General features: G+C 53.5%; 9 protein-coding genes across 9 annotated transcripts; 5 read left to right on the forward strand and 4 right to left on the reverse strand.

The window, feature by feature from the left end:
• Window positions 1–772: 772 nt before the first annotated feature.
• On the forward strand, window positions 773–2869 carry NUU61_008950 (glycoside hydrolase family 47 protein; the record flags this gene model as incomplete). Its single annotated transcript, XM_056659475.1, has 2 exons — window positions 773–1229; window positions 1293–2869. The coding sequence occupies 2 exons, from the start codon at window positions 773–775 to the stop codon at window positions 2867–2869; spliced, it is 2034 nt and encodes a 677-aa protein (XP_056507768.1).
• Window positions 2870–3205: 336 nt separating this feature from the next.
• NUU61_008951 (M20 family metallopeptidase) lies at window positions 3206–4519 on the reverse strand (the record flags this gene model as incomplete). Its single annotated transcript, XM_056659476.1, has 1 exon — window positions 3206–4519. The coding sequence occupies one exon, from the start codon at window positions 4517–4519 to the stop codon at window positions 3206–3208; it is 1314 nt and encodes a 437-aa protein (XP_056507769.1).
• An 875-nt stretch (window positions 4520–5394) lies between these two features.
• NUU61_008952 (putative NRPS-like enzyme) lies at window positions 5395–8725 on the forward strand (the record flags this gene model as incomplete). Its single annotated transcript, XM_056659477.1, has 4 exons — window positions 5395–5673; window positions 5748–6012; window positions 6071–8250; window positions 8333–8725. 4 exons carry the CDS (start codon window positions 5395–5397, stop codon window positions 8723–8725), a joined length of 3117 nt encoding a protein of 1038 aa, XP_056507770.1.
• Window positions 8726–10138: 1413 nt separating this feature from the next.
• Window positions 10139–11642, forward strand: NUU61_008953 (uncharacterized protein; the record flags this gene model as incomplete). Its single annotated transcript, XM_056659478.1, has 3 exons — window positions 10139–10418; window positions 10469–10758; window positions 10812–11642. 3 exons carry the CDS (start codon window positions 10139–10141, stop codon window positions 11640–11642), a joined length of 1401 nt encoding a protein of 466 aa, XP_056507771.1.
• Window positions 11643–13377: 1735 nt separating this feature from the next.
• On the reverse strand, window positions 13378–15175 carry NUU61_008954 (putative DNA 3'-phosphatase Tpp1; the record flags this gene model as incomplete). Its single annotated transcript, XM_056659479.1, has 9 exons — window positions 13378–13542; window positions 13619–13764; window positions 13818–13878; window positions 13927–14066; window positions 14155–14282; window positions 14334–14639; window positions 14691–14803; window positions 14865–15025; window positions 15085–15175. The coding sequence occupies 9 exons, from the start codon at window positions 15173–15175 to the stop codon at window positions 13378–13380; spliced, it is 1311 nt and encodes a 436-aa protein (XP_056507772.1).
• Window positions 15176–15533: 358 nt separating this feature from the next.
• Window positions 15534–16421, reverse strand: NUU61_008955 (mediator of RNA polymerase II transcription subunit 18; the record flags this gene model as incomplete). Its single annotated transcript, XM_056659480.1, has 2 exons — window positions 15534–15855; window positions 15910–16421. The coding sequence occupies 2 exons, from the start codon at window positions 16419–16421 to the stop codon at window positions 15534–15536; spliced, it is 834 nt and encodes a 277-aa protein (XP_056507773.1).
• Window positions 16422–17364: 943 nt separating this feature from the next.
• NUU61_008956 (alpha-ketoglutarate dehydrogenase subunit KGD4) lies at window positions 17365–17795 on the forward strand (the record flags this gene model as incomplete). The annotated part of the gene is made up of 2 exons (XM_056659481.1): window positions 17365–17440; window positions 17512–17795. 2 exons carry the CDS (start codon window positions 17365–17367, stop codon window positions 17793–17795), a joined length of 360 nt encoding a protein of 119 aa, XP_056507774.1.
• Window positions 17796–18450: 655 nt separating this feature from the next.
• On the forward strand, window positions 18451–20601 carry NUU61_008957 (RUS1 family protein; the record flags this gene model as incomplete). The annotated part of the gene is made up of 6 exons (XM_056659482.1): window positions 18451–18570; window positions 18841–18947; window positions 19014–19204; window positions 19276–19616; window positions 19679–19723; window positions 19777–20601. 6 exons carry the CDS (start codon window positions 18451–18453, stop codon window positions 20599–20601), a joined length of 1629 nt encoding a protein of 542 aa, XP_056507775.1.
• Window positions 20602–21689: 1088 nt separating this feature from the next.
• NUU61_008958 (regulator of G-protein signaling domain-containing protein) lies at window positions 21690–22745 on the reverse strand (the record flags this gene model as incomplete). Its single annotated transcript, XM_056659483.1, has 1 exon — window positions 21690–22745. The coding sequence occupies one exon, from the start codon at window positions 22743–22745 to the stop codon at window positions 21690–21692; it is 1056 nt and encodes a 351-aa protein (XP_056507776.1).
• Between the last annotated feature and the right edge of the window lie 366 nt (window positions 22746–23111).

Here is a 23111-nt window from a genome sequence, read left to right on the forward strand (position 1 = left end):
CTTGACTCAGGGGGGCAGCTCTGAAGTGGCTGTAGCAAGATGTAGAAAGTATCATGCTAATGATCCTGCGCTTGTAGTGATTAACCTTGAAAGGTGTCTATGTAGTCATGGTCGCGTATAGCACCCGGGCCTGCCCCTGGAAGTTGGCGATCGCCACTTCCCCGGTTTCCCTGGCTCCGAGCTCCTCTCTCTCTCCATCTCTCCATTTCTCCAGCTGTCTCTCTTTCTTCTTTTCTTTGTCCCTTGGTGTCCAGAGTCTGGATGGAGAATTTCCTACCTTCTTTTGCAATCTCATCCCCCCCTCTCTCCTCCCCCCAGGCATTCGCTGCATCCACATTTGATTTCGCTAAGAGTTCAGCCTAAAACCAGCTCTTCGGAGGACCTCGTCATCCCACCCTGCACGGCTCTTTTCAGGCCTGTTCGCATATGACGCTTTGTCACATTCCCATTGTTTCTCTCTCTCTCTCTCTCTTTCTGTGGTGGGGGCTCCACTCAATAAAAGGGCCAGCAAGGGATGGCCTAAATCTCCATCTCTGGGGCAATCGAGTCCTTGTTGACACACCCGTGGACATGAGCTAGAATAAGACCGAGTCAACCCGTGGTTGCTATCCAAGTCCATCCAGTGTCTTGTCGGCCTAGAATTCGCCTAGGACGTTATCAATAGAACCGGCGCAACATTCGACCACTTCACCCTCCCATGTCCCTTGTACGAGGTACCTAGTCACACAGGTCCGATATTTAACGAAACGCAAAGGGGATAGTCGAGATAACCATGCCGGCCCAGGCACCGGAATCTAACCCCTCCCCTGGCCCCTCGTCACAGGATGGTCAAAACGCCCCGAGCAGTACTCTTCCGGAGTTGGAACTATTGTCACGCCCGGCCGATCTCTCTCACAAGGTGGCCAAATTTTTCGACAACGAGCGCACCCTCCCCATGTACAAAGACAAGCCCCATTTTGCCCCGCGGCGTTCACCCCCAAAGCGTCGGTGGAGGCGGCTGCTAAATGTCTTGGGGTTGTGTGCCTTGGTGCTTCTGTGGTACTACAGATCAACCTTTCCATCGTTGAAGAGCTTGGGATCAAATGACCGAGGAGTCGAGCTGTGGAAGTGGTCGAATAAACTGGATAATGGCGATCCCTCTGTGGATCCTACCGACTGGGATGCGAAACGAGAGAAGGTCCGCGACGCGTTCATTGTCAGTTGGGAGGGCTATGCAGAGTCGGCGTGGGGTAAGAGAGAACTCTTGATATGGTTGCGGAGACTGTCAGTGTGATAACAACCTCTGAAACCAGGCTTCGACAAGTACAGGCCGATGAGCAACAACAACAAGAACCTCGTCACCGGCGGATTAGGGTGGATAATCGTGGATTCCCTAGACACCCTGATGATTATGAATCTGACATCGCAGGTTCGCCGTGCACGACAATGGATCACCACGTCGCTGCAGTACAACCAAGACCAAGAAGTGAGTGTATTCGAGACGACCATCCGCATGATGGGCGGCCTCCTGTCCGCGCACTATTTGTCTACCAAATACCCGGACTTGGCCCCAGTTTCCGACGATGATGCTGGTGCTGCAGGTGAAGACCTGTACATTGAAAAGGCTACCGATCTTGCGGACCGACTGATGGGTGCTTTCGAGACAAAAAGTGGGATTCCACTCTCGAGTGTGAATCTGAACAAGTCGACCGGGATTTACTCGCACGCCGACGGGGGTGCCACATCTACCTCGGAGGCGGCCTCGGTGCAAATCGAATGGAAGTACCTTGCCAAGCTGACCGGAGAGGCCGAATACTGGCGAATCGCGGAAAAGGTGATAGAAGTCATCGATGGGGAAAAGGCGCAGGATGGCTTGGTTCCCATAAACATCCATCCCGACACGGGCAAGTTTAGGAGGAACAACATCCGTCTTGGCAGCAGAGGCGACTCATACTATGAGTACCTCATCAAGCAGTACCTACAGACATCCGAGCAAGAACCCGTGTACAAGGAGATATGGGATGAGGCGCTGCACGGGGTCCGCAAACACCTCATCGCATTTACAAAACAAGCGCAGTTAATGATCATCGGCGAGCGGCCCTCTGGATTGGTGAAAAAGTTGACTCCTAAAATGGACCACCTAGTTTGCTTCATGCCCGGAACCATCGCGCTCGGTGCCACCGGCGGCCGGCCGCTGTCCGAGGCGCGCAAGTCCCCCGACTGGTCGCAACAGCGCGAAGACGAGATGCTCATGTCCCGCGAGCTGATGAAAACCTGCTGGGCGATGTACCGGACGACGGAGACGGGGCTCGCGCCCGAGATCACCTACTTTAAGCTGGACCCGGTCCCTAAGATGATGGCCGACGTATACCCCGAGCCATCTACATCGGGGCCGCCCCAGGAGCTGCGCGGCATCTCGCAGCCCCTTTCGCCACAGCCTGATGGCTCGGAGCCCTGGCGCCAGGACATTGAGATCCGGCCCAACGACCGGCACAACTTGCAGCGCCCCGAAACTGTCGAGTCTCTCCTCTACATGTACCGCATCACCGGCGATGAAATCTACCGCCAGTGGGGGTGGGAGATGTTTAAGTCTTTCATCAAACACACTGCCGTGCTCGAGCAGGTCACTTCTCTCTCGACGTCAGGGAAGACCTACCGCATCAAGGGCTTCACTTCGCTCGGCAATGCTAACGCTGTGCCGCCCGACAAACGTGACAACATGGAGAGCTTCTGGATGGCCGAAACTCTCAAGTATTTCTATTTATTGTTCTCGGACCGCGACTTTATCTCTCTGGAGGAACATGTGTTCAACACCGAGGCGCATCCACTGCCGAGATTCAAGCCGGGAGGTGATCTTCGAACGGGGTGGAAGCGGCAGCCTCGGAACTAAGATACGTGCATTCATCTGATGATTTGGCTGGTTTGGCTGGGGTAGCTTCTTTGTTTTCTTCTGTCAAGTAGGCGTGATATATGTTCAGTACATGAGTGCATTTGGAAAATATACAAGTTTTTTTTCTGGTTATTCTTTACGCCCAATATTTTATTTTTCTCGTATTGAAGACCTGCAACAAGAAATGCATGTCTAGATAAGGAATTTGATGTTCAACCTTGGAAGGTACCAAGATGTCCCGTGCAACTGTCTTATTCTGTAAAGCCAAGAGAGACACACGATGCAAGATATACTAGGCCACCACGGCTATATGAAAATGGTAAATCACGTCGAGACCTACGCACTGCTTTGTCTAGCGAGCGCAGAATCAATCAATTTCTTATATCCAACCACGGCATCCTGGATCTCGCGCGAGGTGAGAGCCTCGTGGTCACCATGGGCAACAAAGATACTCCCCGGACCATACAAGTAACGCTTGACGCCCGGGCGGACGCTGAGGTTGGGCACGTCGGTACCGTAGTTGACGGTAATGACATCGAAGCCCTCGACGTCGGTGTTCATGTCCTGGGGCGGGTAGGACTCGCGATGCGAAGTGAAATCGACGACGACGTCGGCATCGACATCGTGCGTGGCATCGGCGACAGCACGGCTGATAATTCCCCGTGCCTCGTCGGGTGTGCCGGCCGCAAGCCGCACAGCGACATCAGCCATGGCCGCAGCCGGGACGACATTCGTTGCGACGCCGGCGCGCACGACGCCAATGTTCAGGGTAGTAGGCCCGTACTTGGGAGAGGAAGGTAAGCCGCCCAGATTGGCGGGGATATTGCCGAGGACATCGACGCGGGCCAACGCCGGCAGCAGCGCGGACACGGCGCTATGCCCCAGCCACGGGTAGCCGGAGTGGGCGGCCTTGCCGTGGACGAGGACCTGGAAGCCGACCATGCCCTTGTGGCCGGCGACGAGGGCGGCCTCGGTAGGCTCGCCGAAGACGATGGTGTCGAAGGCGCTACGCGTATTGAGGGCCGAGTCTGAGAACGTCTTCATGCCGTCGCCGCCGATCTCCTCGCCCACGACGAAGAGCAGGCCTAGCGGGGCGGCGGGGTGCTCGTGTAGGGTGTCCAGTGCGGCGAAGATCTGGGCTGCGACGCTGCCCTTGGCGTCGACGCTGCCGCGGCCTGCCAGGACAGGGTTTTCTGGGTCATTGGACTTTTGGGAGTCTTGGGACGCCGAGTATGGGATGAAGGGTGGGACGGTGTCGATGTGGCTGGTGAGGAGGATGGACGGCGGCTCCGAGCGTGAGGCTGGGTATGCGTAGATGTTGTACCGGGGCTTGGGGGTGTTGGTCTGGTTCTTTTCCACGGGAGGCACCTCCTGCTTTATCACGGTGAAGTTGCGGGCCTCGAGGAACCGGGCGACAAAGATGCCGACATCGTGCTCGTTGCCGGAGATGGACTCGATGCTGACAAGATCGCGGTGGAAGGACAGCAGAGGGGAGTCATTGATGATGTGGTCAATGTCTCTCTGGCTGCTACCGAGGTGGTTGGGCTGGGAGGACGAGAGTGCGTCCAAGGGCTGTTGCTGCCCATATGCGGGGTGCGGAGAAGCTGCCGCGGCGATGGCGGTCGCCGCGAGATACCAGGCGGACTTCATGGGTCAATCAGGGGGGTTCAGAGGGTAATTTAAGGAGTTGGGAATCACGATTGGGGCAACCTCTGAGAGCTGCTAGACCGTACAAGACGCAAACGCAAGACTCACGCCTGCGATGCACCGTCGATCGGGCTGTCACGTGATTATATATTCGGCGAGAACAGCGAGACAAGACTTGGAGCTTCCAATAAAGTATTTGATTTACGGTAAAGGCAGAATGAGAGGAGAATTCTCGTCTGACTATCAAATACCTCGGGATGATTGATTCCTCGAGTGTCTCTACAATACCCATCATCTTGAATACTACAAACATGACAGCGTATACCTGCCTCGGGAATCCCTGACAATGAGAACACCGGGATTGCTCCCCATTCACGCTAATCAACTGGATCTTCTCCCTTGGCCCCCATGATCGAAGGTACCTACACCTACAGAGCCCGGAAAATGATGCCGACAGGACAACACCCCTGCCCTCGGAGGGTATGACGTTGTTGTTTGACGGACACAAGCCTTTTTATCCCCGGCAAAGAGGTGCCGATGTCATGGAGGGATTATGCTATTCAAGTATAAAAATGCCCAACACAGACATATTCTCTTAGCGGGGTGACCTTCCAAGCAGAAGGGATCTGCAGACCCCGACGCTGATGACCCACCCATGTCTTTGACGATGAACGTTCACACGCGGAAATTCGGCAGTCGGAGGGGCAGAAGTAGCCCGGATCATCGGGCTGAAGAATGGGTCGCCTTGGATATAAAACACGTCCGAATTCCTCATTAGAAATGGTTATTCGCACGCCATCTCATTCTGCTTGTGTGCGGTTGATTCGCGATATCGTCTCCGATATTTCATTTCCATAAGAGAGCGGCATCTCCACAACATGGAGCCTCAGGGCAAAAGACTACTTGCAGCAATTGTCGATGACAACGCGCGCAGGAATCCAGACAGACGGCTTGCGGTCATTCCGCGAGGACCAGAGCTGGCTGATGGGTTCCAGGATTTGTTCATCAAGGACTTAGCTCGAGCAGTGAACTTCCTGTGTGGGTGGATTGAGAGGACGGTGGGACCGACACACTCCCAGGAGACGTTGGCGTATGTAGGGAGCAACGATGTGCGCTACTGCGTCTTCATTTTGGCATGCCAGAAGCTTGGCTACCAGGTAGGAAGATGCTCTCGCTACAAGTCCACGGGTGGCTTCACAGAAGCTGACAAGCAGGTTTTGGTCTTGCACAGGCTTTCTTACCTTCTACGAGAAATTCAGATGAGGCTCACCTTCATCTATTGAAGGCGACAAACTGCAACAAGTTCTTCTATGGAGAAGAGCGACAGGGTCGAGTCCTTGAAATCCAGTCGCTCTCTCCGAGTATGAACATATTTCAGATCCCAAGTTTACATACAATGCTTAAAGATGAGAGTGGACTGCGCGTATATCCAAGTAAATCCTTTGCGGAAGTGGAAGACGAGACGTCGGTGATCATCCACAGCTCGGGGACAACCGGTATGTCGATGAGAGGTATCATGCCGAGAATCATTGCTAAGATCTGCCTTTTCTCCAGGCATGCCAAAGCCGGTTTATCTGACAAACGGCTTTTTTGCGGCTCTGGACGCCCTGGCTTTACTTCCATGGCCTACAGGTCGTCAACCGACTCCGTTCTTCCACCTGGCCATGAACGACCTCCTGCTGGCCACGTCGCCGCTTTTCCATCTGATGGGGCTTCTGGCCTTTGTCTTTGCTATGTTCGGCCAATATTCTGTTTTGCTTGGTCCTGATAAGCCACTCTCGGTCGAATACTTGACAGACCTTGTGCGCTTAATCCGGCCTACCCGCGCAATCTATCCCCCGTCCGTCCTGGAGGACATGAGCCATTCTGAGGAAGCACTGACCTGTCTAAAAGAACTCCAGATGGTTTATTTTGGAGGGGCCCCACTGGCTACCGAGACTGGGGAGCGAGTGCGCCAGTATACCCATCTCGTCACCGTGATCGGGTCCAGTGAAACCGGCTTCACGCCGTCGCTAATACCGGAAGATCCTGCTGATTGGGGGTACTTTGAATGGAACTCGTCAGTCGGTATCGACATGCAGCATACGGGCGAAGGCCTGTACGAGCTGGTCATTTTGCGTCTGCCAAATGCCCGGGATATCCAGAGCATCTTTCACACCTTCCCCAACCTCAATGCGTACCGCACCAATGATCTTTACACCCAACACCCCACGAAACCATATCTGTGGAAGTTCTATGGTCGACAAGACGATGTGATTGTGTTGAGCAACGGCGAGAAGTTCAACCCGGTCACAATGGAAACGATCATCGAGGGACACCCGCTCGTTTCCAAGGCCGTCGTGGTCGGCCAGTCCAGATTCCAGGCCGGGCTTCTCGTGGAGCCAAATCCGAAAGTGCCAGAAATGAACCCCAAGCTTCTCATCGATGAGATCTGGCCAACGGTGCAGGTTGCGAATCAGACGATTGCCGCCCACGGTCGGGTAATGAAGAGCAAGGTTGGACTCGCATCCAAGACCAAACCATTCAAACTTACGCCGAAGGGAACTACCCAGCGGCGGGCCGTGGTTCGGGATTATGAGAAGGAGATTGATGCAATCTATGCAGCGGGCATGGAGGAGGACTTGAATGTCTCTGTCCCGGAGACCCTGAATCAAGACAGTATCACCGACTTCACGCGCCAAATCATCGCACGAGTGCTGGAAAAAGACCTCTCAAGTACCCAGGACTTCTATGGTGCAGGATTGGACTCACTGATGACGATTCAAGTCTCGCGAGTGTTGCAAAAAAGCTTGCAACGGCGTCGACCAGATTTGAAAGCAGGCCTGATCACGCCGCAAACAGTCTATGCCAATCCAACTACGGAGCAGTTGGCCCAGGTCATTGACGGTATTCTACAGGGAAAGACTCAAGCCGGTCTCCCCCGAGCAGAGAAAATCCAGCGCTTGGTAGAAAGGTATACGGAAGACCTTCCTGTCAACCACGAGGGCGAAAATTCTCATCAGATTCGGCCCGTGTCACCCACGACGATAATCCTAACCGGGTCGACGGGTTCGCTGGGCACTTACCTCCTTCATGCCCTGCTCAGCAACCCGTCCGTCTCAAAGGTGTACTGTCTGAATCGTTCCGAGGCCAATTCTGGGCAACAGAAGAGCTTCGAAGAAAAGGGCCTGGATCTCGATGTTCGCGACTGGAAGACCCGGATCGAGTTCTTCCAAGTCTCATTTGGCGAGCCACGATTTGGGTTGGACGAAGCCAAATACCAAGAACTACTGGATTCCGTCGATACCATCGTCCACAATGCCTGGAAAGTCGACTTCAACCACGCCGTCGAGTCGTTCGAAGAAACCCATATCAGGGGTGTGCGCCACTTCGTGGACTTTAGCCTGAGCAGTCGACACCATGCTCATCTCCACTTTGTGTCCTCGATCAGCACCGTCGGCGCCTGGACTCCTGAGATGGGATCAGCGATCCCCGAGTTGCCAATGGACAGTTCGGTGGTTTTACATCAGGGTTACGGCGAGTCCAAGCATGTGGCCGAGTGTATTTGTCTAGAGGCATCGCGACGATCTGGCGTTCCCACGACGGTCTATCGCGTCGGGCAGATTGCTGGACCAACGACCCCTCGCGGACAATGGAACCCACATGAATGGCTGCCGACGATCATCGCGACCTCCAAGGCCATGGGCAAAATCCCCAATCGACTGGGGCCGATGGCGGTGGACTGGGTCCCGGTGGTGAGTGGTAAAGAATGTTTTCTTTTGATGGGATGTTTTCTTTGGGTATGTAATATGCTGATCTATTCTACTCGTCTTCCAGGACACCCTCTCTTCGATCATGATCGAGATAGTCCACACACGTCATTCCGCGCCCAGCAAGAATCCCTGGGCGGTGTTTCATCTCACCAACCCAGAGCGAGCCGAATGGACGTCGCTCATCCCTGCGATTCAAAAGCAATACCCGGTCGAACCTGTCGAGTTTGCCGCTTGGGTGGCAGAGCTCGACAGTATCCCGAACCCCAGCAGTGCCGAGGTCGCCGAGAAACCGGCTCTCAAGTTGCTGGACTTTTACCGCGGACTCCAAGACGACGCCAGTGCCTTGTCGGTGACATTGGATGTGCAGCGCGCCAAAAAAGCGAGCGTGACTATGAGGTCCTTGGGGCCCGTCTCGCCGACTCTCATGGTGATCTGGCTGCAGCAGTGGCAGTTCTAAGCCTCTGATTTTGTAGAGACACGGCACGCATTCACTTGCCGATTTCGGGGATCTCGCTTGGTCGCCCAATCATTCGAGTTGCCAAGCGGCTCGGCTAAACGCGTGAACTCGGTGGATCCCCGGTGGCGGAAGGATGAGAAGAAAAATAAGCAAACGCAAAGAACAAAAGCAAAGAACAAAAGCAAAGACACAATTGATCTATCCAATACGTGCCGGCGACCTGTCCAGCTCCCCGAGGTACTTTTGTATAAGCCAAGAGAGCCATGTGGATCTGACGTCGGGTGCCAACCCACTAATATAACATGACATGATGATTATTAGTACGGTTATTAGTAGTACTTACTTTAGGTACACCCTGTGTATCAGTGTATCTTGTATAACACTCAAGACCACTCAGCAACACCGTGAGACCATGGATGTGCTCGATCCTTCAGGGACCATACCCAGCCAGATCAGATGGGAGCCATCAAAACTGAGATCTCGGACTAAGGTTCTTATGTGTTCGAGCGGGACCGTCCACGGTTACACAGCGTCGCTCTGACGTCTTTTCTTCTTTTTGGTCGGTGCGCGCACAGTCCCCGAAGAACCTCAAGAACCGGGCCGAATGACGATATTGGCGAAAGAGAAACAACCCTCAAGACAGACCCGACGGGTTGGGTCGAACATCATCGGAGGGTCAGCTGGAATCCACTCTGGTCTGGACTTGTGCCGATCACTTGATCCCACACACACAGACACACAGAGAGAGAAAGGGAATGAATTCGAGAGTTCGGGGAAGGTCTCCAAACTGGCCGAGATGCGGTGTATCGCATCTGTGTAGCCGTTGGGGTTGACACTGCAATTGCCCATGTCGATAGGCCAGAATGGAATTGAGAGAGAAAAAGAAAAAGAGAAGAGAGGAGCCCAAGAGCGGATCCATGGTTCAGCACTTGTCGGACCCGTGGAACTGAGGTTTTTGGGGGAGAAAAAAGAAGATCTTCTGGAAACAAAGCCCCCGCTAACGCTCTTAGTGTATCCTGTTGAGCCTGGACTTCTATCGGGTTTTTCTTCTCTTCTTCTCCTTCACTCTTCACTCGATCATCTGCGGAGGGATAAGAGAGAAAACGGACCGAGAAAAAGAGACAGAAAGAAAAAGAACAAAACCAGGGTCTGAGTCACACAGGGATCTCCCTGCCCGTTTGCCGAGTAAGTAACAAATGCCTTCTTTTTCTGCCCAGCTGGTCGCCACTTGTTTGGTCCACGTCTTTTTCTCTTTCTCTTTTCTCGCTCTTCTCCCCTAACCTTTCTGGCTTCAGTTCCCGCCATTCCGGCCATCACACCGCCAAAGCAATCAAGGGCATGTGTTGCTCAAATTGATAGTCTTTTCCCGGGGCCTCATGTTGAACTTCTCTCTCTCCCGACTATCCACCCACCATGTTCAAACGGTCTCATCCCATCGACACGCGCGACAGTATCGAGGGGGACTCGCCTGCGTCGCGCCAGCAATCACCTTTAACCATCAATACCTCTGCCCCTGCATCCCCGGCCCTGTCGCTCTTTTCTGCGACAGGCCATAACCGAGTGTCGAGCTCGGTCTCGTCGCTGGTTTCGTCTTCAGGCCTAGGGAATTCCATGGACAGCCCCAGTCGCAACCACTTGACGGGCGTCAAGGAAGAGCCCTTGGGCCGCGACTCGCTGGAAGATCAATATTTCCGTATGTTTTGATGACTGTCGCATGAAGAACCATCCACTGACGATGTTCAGAGCACTTTGACCACGGCGTCCCCGCCGATGAGCCATATTTCTCCGACACCCCAGATAACTATGATCTCAGCGATACCGGTGTGGAATTTCCTCATTCACAGAAAAAGAGACGCTCCGACAGCGTGTCCATGAAGGGCGTGTCGCGCATTAGTTCCCACATCTCCACTATGTCGACCCGATGGAAGCCCAAGCGGTCCTCGGGTCTCACCGAAGACGGATACCCAGAGGATTTGCGATCACGCGCCAATTCCGCCGCATCTTCTGCGCTGGCCAGCCCGGTGGTGAGCCCGGTGAGTCGGGTTGACTCACAGATCCCCCGTCCCCGGCGCGGACCATCTTTGAGGAGTGCGCCAGCGAATCCAGCGCGCGGCCCATCGACATCACCAGAGCCAACAGCCTGAGTCAAGATGACAATGATTTGCCGCAAGCGACGACCCCTCTGCTGCCGCCGTTCATGGGCGATGATCCGACGAGCGCGGTCGCGTCGCGAGTGCAATCGCCACTGCAGTCTCCGTCTGTGGCGGATGTCACCGACGTGGCTCAGGACCCGATCCCGTCCGATCACCGGTTTGTGGGCATCCCCTCACCGCCGCTGTCCTCCAAACCGTCCGTGGCCTCGTTTGGTCGTACCCGTGCAAACACCGTTCGCACCGTGTCGAGCGAAGCCCCTCCCTTCATCTTGTCGGATCCAAACGACGAGTGGGCGAATAAGCTGGGACATGCCAACTTTACCATCCAGCCCGAGCCGTACGTGCCGGCGATGTGTGATATCGAGTGTCTTCAGCAGTTGCGCGCCAACTGGGATCTGGCGCGGTGCAATTTCGCCAAGCACCTTGTGCGCACCGGGGAACACTACGGGGTTACGTCGAACATCTACAAACTCACCGGGGAGAAGTGGGAGACCATCAACCGGGAGTGGCGATACCAGCACGACGCGATGCTGAGCCAACTCGGCATGGCCCTCACTCTCACCCAATCGGATATCCACCCCTGCGAGCAAGTCCGGGTTCCACGTCTCCACGACAATGACAAGTTCCCCGAGATGGGAGATGAGGATATTGTCGGTCCGATGACGGTTGCCCCGGCCACTGTGATCGCCGGCCCATGTCGGACCAAGTCTGTGAAGAAGCGGAACTTCCTACGCTTCTTCCAAGACCTGGTCGGCAGACCTTGAAAACTTCTCTCTCTCTTTGTCATTTTTTTTTCTCTCTCTTATATTCCTCTGCTTCCGAGCGACCCTCCTACGATAATGATGATAGACTCTTCAGCGTGGCGTTTCGAGTTTGATCCACGCTGGTCACGACTAATGTCTCTCCTTTCTTTCTTTCTTTCTTCTTCTTTTTCTGTCTCCTTGTGTTCGGATTGATGACTCTTACGACTTCCGGCCCGTCTGCGACTACTGCTCTCGCCTCGGACCATGCCTTTCCTTTTGTCTTTTCTGTCGAGTTCGAGTCACGTTCTTGTGTTTTGTTTTTTGTTGTTCTGCTGGGTTGAGCCCGTCCACTCCTTCTCTTCATATACCCCCCCATACACTATATGATCACATTTGTATTCCATAGACCTGTCATACTCTCGGAGAGAAACACAAAAGCCTGTCATCTTTTGTATGTATATATCTGGTTTATGTACTAGGGGACTATTGCGGAGGATAATCAAACAGTCTGTACACAATACACTTTATTCCAAAGACCATAGGCTTTCCACTCCTGCATTGAGGCCCGACCACGCCCTAGCCAGCACCAGCGCCATGGCCAACTGACGCAGAACACGAGCCCCAGCACAGTGCTGACAGCATAAGAACGGTATTTTCCAAGACTATCCACGATAAAACAACAATCTAACTTCATAAACCCCCTCTCTCGCTCGCAGCCTCAATAGCAGACCCTCATCACAATCCCCACACAAATCCCCCCCACCCACCCATCACCAGCAAGAACAGCAAAGAGCTCGACGCGCGAGGGCGCCGAGCTCGGCCCCCGTCCGCGGCATCCAGTTCCAGTCGGCGAACACACCACAGGGACAGTGGCGGGTGGCTGGCTGCGTTGGGCGCCACGCTGGATGATTGATGATTGTGGGGACACGTGTTTGGTGTTGCGGACTGAGCTGCAAGGGTTGGGGGTGGATTCTTCTTCTAGTAGTAAGAGTAGTGGTGCTGGTGGTGCTGGTGGTAGGCTCAGATCCTACTGATGTAGAAGGTAGAATGGACACTTTCGCGAGAAGGAATTGGGGGAGATGTTGTGGCGGACTGAGGGTTATAAGCTCTCGATAAGTTTATTGTTGTCTGTGCAGACGAGGTGTGACAGTATCAAGTTATAACAACACTCTGTTAGTACAACCACCTCCAATATCGAAGATAACCTTCCACTATAAACGTGATCAGATGGGAATAATACGCAAATTCCCGGCAGATTCTTGTTGCTAGAACTCGTCCAGATGTACTACCGCTTGCAGAATATTGTTAGAGAGCAAGCACTCCTCGGTATTGAGGGTATAGACGACTTCGAGACGAAAGGAGAATGGTAAATGGAGGCACGGGGACGGCGGAGGAGCTGCAGACTGGCCGGTTGCGAATGCTCGGGGCTAATGAGAAGGAGCTGTGCGATGCATTTGAGGAATTGGTCGAGGCGTGTGTGGAAGGGAGTGAGGATGCTCAGAAGTTTTTCGTGAAGGGCGTTGGTCGGGTCTGAGGATTTTGTTTGGTGGTTAACGATTATGCCAGTGCTTGTCGTGGCAAGAAGCTGGATCTTGGTTTGTATGCTATGTTGGCCATGGATCTATTTCGGTTTCCAACGAAGTAAATATCGCGCAAACACGGGATACCCGGTGTTTCAAGTGTCTATTTCTGGCCAGTATACAGGTCTATGCAGATAGATGCCTTCCGTACACATATCACATGCTGGACAAGTGGTTCAAACCCAGTACTGCCCCCACAAGTTCCTTGCCTCTTCACTGCCCTGGAACTGGAACTTTACTGGAACGATATCGGCGAACCCTTCGTCGAGAGTAGGTTCCTTGAAACGGCGTGCAAAGTCGCCGAATGCAATCCCGGGCAGCGAAGCCCTGGACTCGGGGTTCTAAGAAGTGTCAGCATAAGCAAATGATGAATAGATAGCCGCCAACACATCAGAGCAGAGATAAGTGGTCACTAACCAGTTCCTTGTTGGCAGCTCGGACAGCGTTGTTATGCTGGCACAACCCGGGAGAAGAAATAAACTGCACACAGCGAATGGGGACATCCAGTTCTTTTGCCAGGGCCGTCCAGTGAGCCCTGATCTCTGGGTCGGCATTGGTGTTGTCTATGCAATCAGTTGAAAGACCAGACAAGAACTTCTTTATGATCTTGACGTACCGACAGCCACAGATTTCTTCTCCTCAAGGTGCTCACGAGCCACTTTCAGACACTTGGGGCGCTGTCATACATCAGCATTGTGGTTCACCAACCTCATATAGATACGCACTGATTTGAGAATGTCTTGATTCACCCGCTCGTAGCCGAGTGGTTTCAGGTGGTTCCAATAGAATGTTGACTTGCCCGCACCCGGGCTACCACAAAAGATGACGAGCTCGACGGGATGCATGCGGGAAAAGGGTGACGGGCCTGGTGCGCAAAGTAGTTAGCATTCACCACCCTTGAAGTATCTGAAGAAGCAGTGTTCCGGTAGAAACACTTCTAGCTGACAACATACCGGGCTCGTCTGGATCGGGCTTCATGTACGACGTGGGGTCAAAAACTCCAGTCACTGGCGCCGGCTCCTCGCCGAGGAAAAACTCCTCTGGTGTTTTGAATGCGATCCCGATATTGGTAGCAATCCCACTAGACACAAAGTTAGGTCTGCGGCCTGGGTCAGAATCGAGGAGCTCCTACCGATCCACTGCCGAATGATCACCCGGCCGTCCCGCGGCATCGCCAACAAAGAATGACCCCGGCAGATCGACGCCCGCGATATCAAGGTCATAGTCATCCAAGAATTCGCGCCACATGCCCGGCCGCGGTTTTCGATATAGTGGGTCGGTCGTGGCCGCGTAGACGCTCAATGGGATATCAAGCTCGGTCATAACGGCCGTAATTTTCTCTTTAAACATGGCCAAGCTCTTCGAGTCGCTTCGTCCACCCTTTAGATCTTTTTGTATGCTGATCTTTTTCTGGTTCGAGAGGATCACTACCTGGAAACTGGGTAGGAGTCAGCAGGGCTATAGGAATTTCCCAGGTTTCCAAGCGCACCCTTCAGAGTTAAGTTCTCGAAGACGACCGGGTACAGCAGCATGCCACCATCTCCAGTCTGTTGCTGACTTGGGGAATACATTGCCCGACGCGGTTTTAATCACGGTCGAGTCCTGTCATAATTTTTCTTGAGTTAACGCAGTGTCCGATCCGCTACTTGCGAGGATGACTAACTAGGTCAAATGCCGCTATCTTTTGGCGCTCCGCAGGCGGTTTCTGGGCTTGCTTTTCCGCTGTATATCTCCCAACAATGAGACTGGTACCGAGAACGCGCCATGTAAGAGGTTCTGGTTTCTTCTGGGAGGCAGGTGTAAAGAAAGAGGCAACGGATTTCTCTGTGGAGGCAGATGTCGTCAGTGGCCAAGGTCATTGAGAACTACGTGAGTGCTCATACTGTTCACGGTTGAGTCGACTTTCCGGCGCAGTGGGGGTGGGGAGATTGCGCGAGTGGGGGAGGCGGCTCTTTTAGCTCCCCCCTCGGCCATCCTCAAGGTTCTGGTGAGAGAAAACGTGGTGATGGTTGAACTGAAGATGAGGGCTGGTTGTGGTTGGGTCTGATTCCAGCTGAAGAGCTGGTGGGAAATCCAAGGACGCGCCAGAACGCGGTGGCTTCACGAAGTCACATGCTCCAGCCAGTCTACCATGAAATTCTTCAAACTACATGCGTTTAGTTACTATGATAGTCTTATGTTAGTTATGATAGTATAGATAATCCTTGAAAATAAAAAATAATGCTCCGCTGATTAAAGTTACATGACCTCCCTTCAACGCCATGCTGGAGATCGGGTATTCATTGCACGCCCAAGATGCCTAATCAATGCACAAAATCCTTACTAGGGTGCACTACTTCGCCCGTGTATCGAGAGACAGGCGATCCGCCTGCTCTAGCCGGACGGCCGACCGCAATTGCTCCCGTAGACCAAACAGATGCTGTGAGGCCGTCTTCATCGTCTCCTGGTTGCTGCCGTCCTGGACCGTAATGGCGGCTTGTAGCACATAGCTGCCGCTCTTCTCAAGTGGTGCCATCTCGGAGAACACCGGGAGCTGTCGCCGAGGCTCGTGATACTCGTGCTCGGCCGTAGGATAGTGCAGCACGCGATGCAGGAAGATCACGATATCATTGTGGATAAACATATCCCCTTCGACCACATACTCGGTCACGAAGCTGTGAAAGTTTTTAGTCTCCAATGATCATGCAATCAGCCAACCGGGCACTAACCTGTAGCCCCATGCATTCATCGACGGCACGATATCCCCTCGAGGTAGCAAGGCGCTGGACATCACTCGAGTAGTCACTGCGGAGCGAGTTCCCGCTTCAGGGATATCTCGAAACTCCAATTTCCACGGCTGACGCTCATAATCATAATGAGAGTGGGGGCTTTCTGTCACAGACGGTTTGGCATCATCCATGCCAGCCATCTGGATATCCGGGTCCGGGGTCGGGACCGGGATCGGGGCCGAGCCAAAGTCCCCCTCAGAGATTGGGCCCACTACTTGGGTATAGAACATTCCTCCATTGAGCATCTTGTTCAACCGCTGCAGGTCCCCTGATTGCAGATCCTGACTGGCCCCCGTGCGCGCCGTGACCAGGCCAGGTTTGCGGTAAGCCTTGAAAATCAGCCGCCGCTCGAGGCAGTGGCGGGGTTGCATGGCCGTCAACCCGGCCAACTGCTGCAGAAGCTCATGATGCTGGTGAACGGGGACCGAGGCGAATAGCAACAGCTCATGCATGATGGCCTGATGCGACACAAATGTGAAGGGGGCGGGTGAAGCCGGAGTGGTTTAGTCAGGGTCCAAGCTTCGAGTGGCGCAATCCACGCTTATCAATTTGCATCAATAATCGGTGGGAGGGGAATTGGGTAATAATGACTTTTCGGCTTACCTAGTGAAGATCCCCGACAGCCCCGGGGAGGGAACGTGTGTGTGTGTGTATGTTGCAGGACGGTCTTGCCCAATTCTGCAGTGAAACCCGCCCCTGCTTGGGGAGTTTTGGAGTTTTGAAGGTGATTTTCGAACCCTCCGATTGCGGGGAGGTCCAAGCTGTGGGATGAGATGGCCAGATAACCTTGAAGCAGGCGTTTGGCAATATCGAGTGATTATTGGTGCATTGAAGCTCCCTCAGAACCAGAGGAATGGGGGGAGTTCACCGGATAAGCAGGTTGGGAAAGGATCGGAGATGGGGGAATCGTATGCGGGGGATCACAGAGTACGGGGGGAGGGACAAGGTGTACGCGCAGACATGGGCTGATCCTGCTATTTGTGGAGGCAGTTATCAAAGGAATAGAGAAATAATCGAAACCTCAAAGAGTGACACATGGGATGCTCCAAACTACCGTGTAAAATCCAGTGACTTCGGCTGTGCCTAATCCGGTAACGGACCAGGCGAATGCTTATCAACCCTCCCTCCCTCTTCCTCTCTCGCTCTCGCTCTCGCTCTCTTTCTCTTCTTATTCTCTTTCTCTCAATTAAAAATTTCTCTCTCTCTCCCTTTCCATCATACACACTCTCTCGCCCTTCAATTCAACTATTTTTTCTTCCAACCCGACTCAAGTCGTCTTCGCGTCGCGTCTGCTCGGTCGGTTCGGATAGTCCCGGACCCCGTTGGATTTCGCACAACCCGGTGAAATTGACCATTTCTTCTCTTCAACCTCCCACTTTCCACCTCCCCATCACAATGCGTGCCACTTTCGCTCTGCGCAACGTCGCCCGGACTCCCCTCATCCGCTTTGTGGGCAAGCGGACTGTCCCTCGTAAGTGATCTCGTTTTTCTTTCCCGCCAGTCCCGAAGCCATTGGCCCAGACTAACTCGTTTGTCACACAGAGTCTGTGGACCACACTCCTCGAGTTCACCCTGCCTCTCCCTCGGGCATTTTGCCTGACTCCTTCGCCGCCTACCGTGTGAAGGCTCAGCAGCACGGCCCCCTCGGGCGCGCCTCGTTCAACAGCACGATCGGGGGCCACTCTGGCCACTCTCTGGGCCCGGTCCAGGCGAAGGCTGGTGAATTTTTCGACCGCGCTGAGCTGCCCTCGCGCTTCGGTCGCCTGCCGTGGTCCGAGGCGGAGATTGAGGCTGTCGAGACGGGCGGTGCCAGCATGTTCGCATAAATGCCGGCTCTGATCGCGAACAACCCTCTTTCTTTTGTTTCTATTATTTTTTTTCTACGTCATATACATATGTGTGATGGGGTACGCCTCTCATGATGGAAGTGGATTAATGGTACGCTGCTGAGCAAAGTGGCCATGAGGCTGATCCCGACCGAGGGATTCCGAGGCCATTGATGTTCCTCGAACTCGACCACGACCTCGGGTCAGCCATCCTTCGCAAGCAGCCATCTCTCTGGGTAGAGATGGATCCTTGCCGCTCTCTTGTTTCATTTTCTATTCTCCCGTACTTGGCGCTGGTTGGATTTGGGTGTTGCCTTCTTTTTTTTTTTCAGCGCAACATACAGTTTCTTGTCGGAAAAGCGGAGTTGTGCAATGTTCTGCATGTCCTTACATAGATTGTTTGGGTCTTGGATTGGAGGTTTTTGGTTGTGACAGGCTCTGGGAGCAAAGCAATGGAGAATTCTGCAATTCTACAAAATCTCCATGTGGTCAATATGGTCAATATATGCATCAATGTCGACATCGACATATACTTTTAAGCATAACTACCAAGATTTGAGCTGAGGTATACATGCCGTACTAAATGCCAGGTTAAATGTAAGCTTCCTCTGGCACGTGCATTCCAACCTCTGGCACTTCACACCGTGTCAACCTCATGGCTTCTCACGAGAAACGCCTGGCATTGCAGGAGACCGACGAAGCCGGTCATCCTACTGCCACTTATATCTACTCCAGAGATGTGGCGCCGACATCTGCGGGGAGGGTGGATGTGATGGTGAGCAGACATCTCCTTAACTGTCGAATGCAGTCAATGAGCAGCATGCTCTCGAAGGACTTTGGTATCTCGGCCCTTCTCACTGCTAGGCGATGACCCAGCTACCCCGATTTTGATGCAATGACTCTATCCCCAGGCGCTGCAATGTCTTTAACTCGCAGTTCTTGCTCCTTGTGTTGGTTGATCTAAACCATTACCTCGTACCATCGATCAGGCCTTTGGATCTAGCCATCTATATTTCAAGCAGTCTTTTCTGATAACACCCACCAGGGATCATCTTCAGCGTCACCATGGTCGACTAAGCCCCTAATCGATTCGCTCAGTGACATCTTTCTTCCATCGGGCTACCCGCAGAGTGTCAGCGAGGACTACCTTCCGTGAGTCGAGTTTAACATAAGCCTCAATATCATGTCTGGAGAAGGGAATACTAATTCAGACCATAGATATCAAATCTTCGTGAGTATTGAGGTCCTCAATCTGTCTTGTCTTCATTGGATCGACATGCATCCAATGCCCGAGCAATCCTCGAGAAACCGGTCTAACGCACATTCACCATGTGCTGTGTCTCAGGACTCCCTGCAAGCATTCTGCAGCTCGATCGCCGGACTCCTATCCTCCCGAGCCGTGCTACAAGGTCCGTCCGCATCCATACCTCGAAGACCGTGTGATTTCCCAACTCCAACCCAAGACTAATCAAAAGAACAGGCGTCGGCGTGGGCAATGCCAGCGCCTCACCTACCTCCGCCCTGCTACTACACATCCTTCAAGACACATCAGGCCGAGTGGCAACGATTTTCTTCGCGCACCGGGTAGGCACGGCACTCGAGCCCGAGTGCAAAACCTACCGGCTGGCCGCCGACGTCTTCAACGACATCGCCATGATCCTGGACTGTGTCTCGCCCATGGTTCCTGGCGGAGCCATGCGCGTCAGCGTCCTCAGCACAGCTGGAATCCTGCGGGCTCTGTGCGGAGTCGCCGGTGGCAGTTCCAAGGCGAGTCTGAGTGCGCATTTTGCGCGGTGGGGGAATCTGGCCGAGCTCAATGCCGTAGGTTGAACTTTTCCATCACCTGGGTCGAGCTATGGTAACAGTTACTATCAATTGTACAGAAAGATTCCTCTCAGGAGACGGTCATTTCTCTTCTCGGCATGCTGGTAAGAGAGGTACATTCGCGCTTGACAGCTCAAATCTCATAACTGAGTTCTAGGTCGGATCTGTTGTCGTCTCACACATCACTGGTTTCCGTACGACGTGGGCTGCCCTGCTGGTTCTGCTGGCCTTGCATCTCAGCATGAACTATGCCGCCGTCCGCGCCGTACAGATGACAAGCCTCAACCGGCAGCGAGCCAACATAGTCTTCTCCGCGCTACTGGACTCGGACTCTAATCTTGAGCTTGCCACTCTTGGATCATCCCCAGACCCAGACTCCGACTCGGAACACCAATGGAAAATCCTCACGCCAGCCGACGTTGCCCAACAGGAACGCATCTTCCACCGCGATGCAGTCCTCGAATGGACGCAGCAGACACCATACCCGAAGACACATCGTCTAGGCACCGCGCAGATTGGGGTACCCTTACCAACATTCTTCCAGCCAGAGCCCTTTAAACAAAGCCGGTCCTTCCAAACAGCGATCCCAATAGCTCAAATCACAGCCCTCTTCGCCGATGAAGCATATCTCCTCTCCGTGACACGCGATTCATCCACAGCGTCCCCGAAATGGCACGCCGCTATCCTCCTCAAGAAACAGTGTTCTGTCAGAGCGCAGCTCAAGGCCTGGACACACGCTCTGCTAGCTGCACGCATCTTGGCAGAATCATTGCCGACACAGCATGCTTCTACCACCAAGCATGCTGCTAGCCTGCAAGAATCAGGAATGGTTGTCGATGTCATCGCGCGCTCGCTAGCCTTTCTGAACCAACACGCTCGGTTCGAACGCTATGTGGCGCGGCTGGCGGCGGCCGGGTGGAATGTTGAGGTTGCGGCGCTGGAGACTAGGGCTGGTCGCAGGGTTTCTTGCTCGGAGGTTTAGACCAGGATAGATAGGGATGTATTAAATGGCCCTGTTTGGACTATGTGGGCTATATTACCTTGCTAGAGGGGTGTAGGTCCCTGGGATGGTGTCAAAAATTGGACTTGGTAGGTTGTGTGTATTCTCAATTGATCGGGATAATCAGTCCAAGAAGGACACCTACAATAAAGTAGAGAATCGACTTTATTTGCTCTACAGTTCCATATATTCCGTAATAGACATCACATAGGAGGATGTTCTCGGAGTGGTGGTAGCCCTAAGAGGTCATCCGAGACATAAGTACCACACAAGTATCACAATAGTGGAAAACAAAGATTATTCCATGTCCGCACATTATGGAAGGAGATTCAACAGGTCTATTGATATAATGAAGGTCTATACGTCTTCCAAGGTTAAATTTAGGGTTGACTGCCGACATTATCAGTGGGCACCGATTTGAATTGGGACAACACAGATTAAATCTTACGAAAAGCGTTCAAGACATAAGAACCCATTTGTATATAGATATACAGTGCAAGAAGAATATCCAAGTCAATTACTTCTGCCAGATAATCAGGGGTATCAAGTCTATATTGATTGCAAATAAAACCCACGCCACACCAAGTACCGTAGCAAGCTATCGACACAGATCCACCAGCCAGCAGAGAGAAAAAGAGAAGAGAATCACAACAAGAAAACGCCAGGAGAAGACCCGACCCAGAGTCTTCCAGCCACTCTATGATAATGTATATGTGTGATGAAGATTTCCTTTTGCCCTCTCGCAAAAACCAATCAAGGGTTCACAGAAGGACATGTCCGAAATCCAATCAGAAAAAGAAAATAAAATAAAACGCCGGTTTCATATGCTTTCGATGCATCGTGCTCTCATGCACCGCCAATAAATGCTCGAAAAAGGGCTAAGATCAGGTCGTGTGGTGATGCATTGCAAAGTTCATGGGAGGGGTGATGCAAGTGGAGAGAGAGGAGGAGAGGAGTGATATCGTCAATGGTGTCGTTAGGATTTTTGGCGTGGAAGAGGGATGGTGAGGGCGTGAGGTAGAGACTCCCCAAGGTTGGAATATTAAACCGATGGTTGCACAACCTCAATTTCAGTCGTCGACCACAATCTTCGGATCCCGAGAGCCGCTGCTTCCTCCAGACCGCTTCTTGAAGCCGAGCTTCATGCCCATCTTCTTCCAGGGGTTCTCGGTACGGAGCCGAGGACTGGGCATTGGCAGATGGGGCTCGCTGGCGGGTGGAGTGGTCGGAGGGGTCATAGGTTCCTCGGCGGTCGGGCTGGATTGCGGGCTGGATTCATCGGTGAGAGTCAACGAGTTGGAGTCGCCGCTGGTGCTCAGAAGGGCGCCTGAGGTGCGTTTGCCGACGGCGTGCACGGCGAGCGACGGGTTAGATCGACCAGCCCCAGTAGCCGGCAGGTCCTTGTTGGAGGATTGAGGAGAGGTCCGTCTGGTGTGACGCGACCGCACCCGCTTCATAGGCGTTTCATCCAAGCTCGTAGTCGACAAGTTCATGGATTCGTCGGGACCGAGTGGAGGGCCAGACAGGGGAGCCATCGAAGGCGAGGCGGCGTGGCTGTTGAGGAAGGGCAGGAAGATGGATTCTTCCATAAGGTCGTGGATGCGTTTCACGGCCGAGTCCAGCGTCTGAGGGGCCGGCGGCGTCGTGACGTGGGCGTGCCGCAGGAGAGCATCCCGCACTTCGCTCGCCAGGTTGATTTCTCGTGGGGCGCCCGGGAAGATGTAGGCTGTCAGCAGACGCTGCCAGAGCATCCGCAGGTGCTGGCTGTGCGGAGAGTCGAAGGCCAGGGCAGGCTCGCCAGACTGGGTGACCAGGGAGTCGTAGGTTTCACGGTAGCGTTTAGCCTCCAGAGTGAATTCCAAGGTTTCCAGGCAGTGATTTTGCGAGAGATAGGCCATGAAGGCACTGAGAGTGTAAGGCGGAGGGGCCACGTTGGCCAGCACCTCGTCGAGCGTCGGGCGCAGGGAGAAGGCTCCCGCCGAGACGGCCAGGCTGACCGGTCGGGAGCCAGAGGAGTCCATCTCCTCGTCGGAGTCGCTGTCGGAGGAGGTGGGAGACAGTTCAGGAGTGGTAGTAGGAGTCAAATTCCGAAAGAAGAGCGGAGCCAGAGTCTTCTTTTTGAGCATGGCGTACAGCGTACGACGGGGACCTTTGATCTTGGAGTTTTTTCTGACCGGGCCTCCCCGGGGTCGTCGACTGGAATCCAGTTTCGATTGTAGGAAGAGGAGGGTTATCGGACGGAGAGTAGTCGCATGGGGGAGGGAAGTTGAGAGAGAGAGAAGAAGAGAGGAATCGAAATCCGGCGAGATTGGGGGGGGGAGGGGGCAGAGGGGAGAGAAACCGATATAATACAACAGGGCGAGACGACGCAGGCCTGGCGTCAATCGGCAGCAACCAATCATAAAAAGACAGGAGAAAACGAAGAAAAAAAAAGGAAAAAGAAAAAAAGAAAAAGAAAAAAGACTCCACTTTTATCCACTCGGGCAGTTCTG

This window comes from Penicillium alfredii (genome assembly GCF_028826965.1).
Source record: "Penicillium alfredii strain IBT 34128 chromosome Unknown utg000011l_segment0_segment0, whole genome shotgun sequence".
Lineage (NCBI taxonomy): Eukaryota > Fungi > Ascomycota > Eurotiomycetes > Eurotiales > Aspergillaceae > Penicillium > Penicillium alfredii.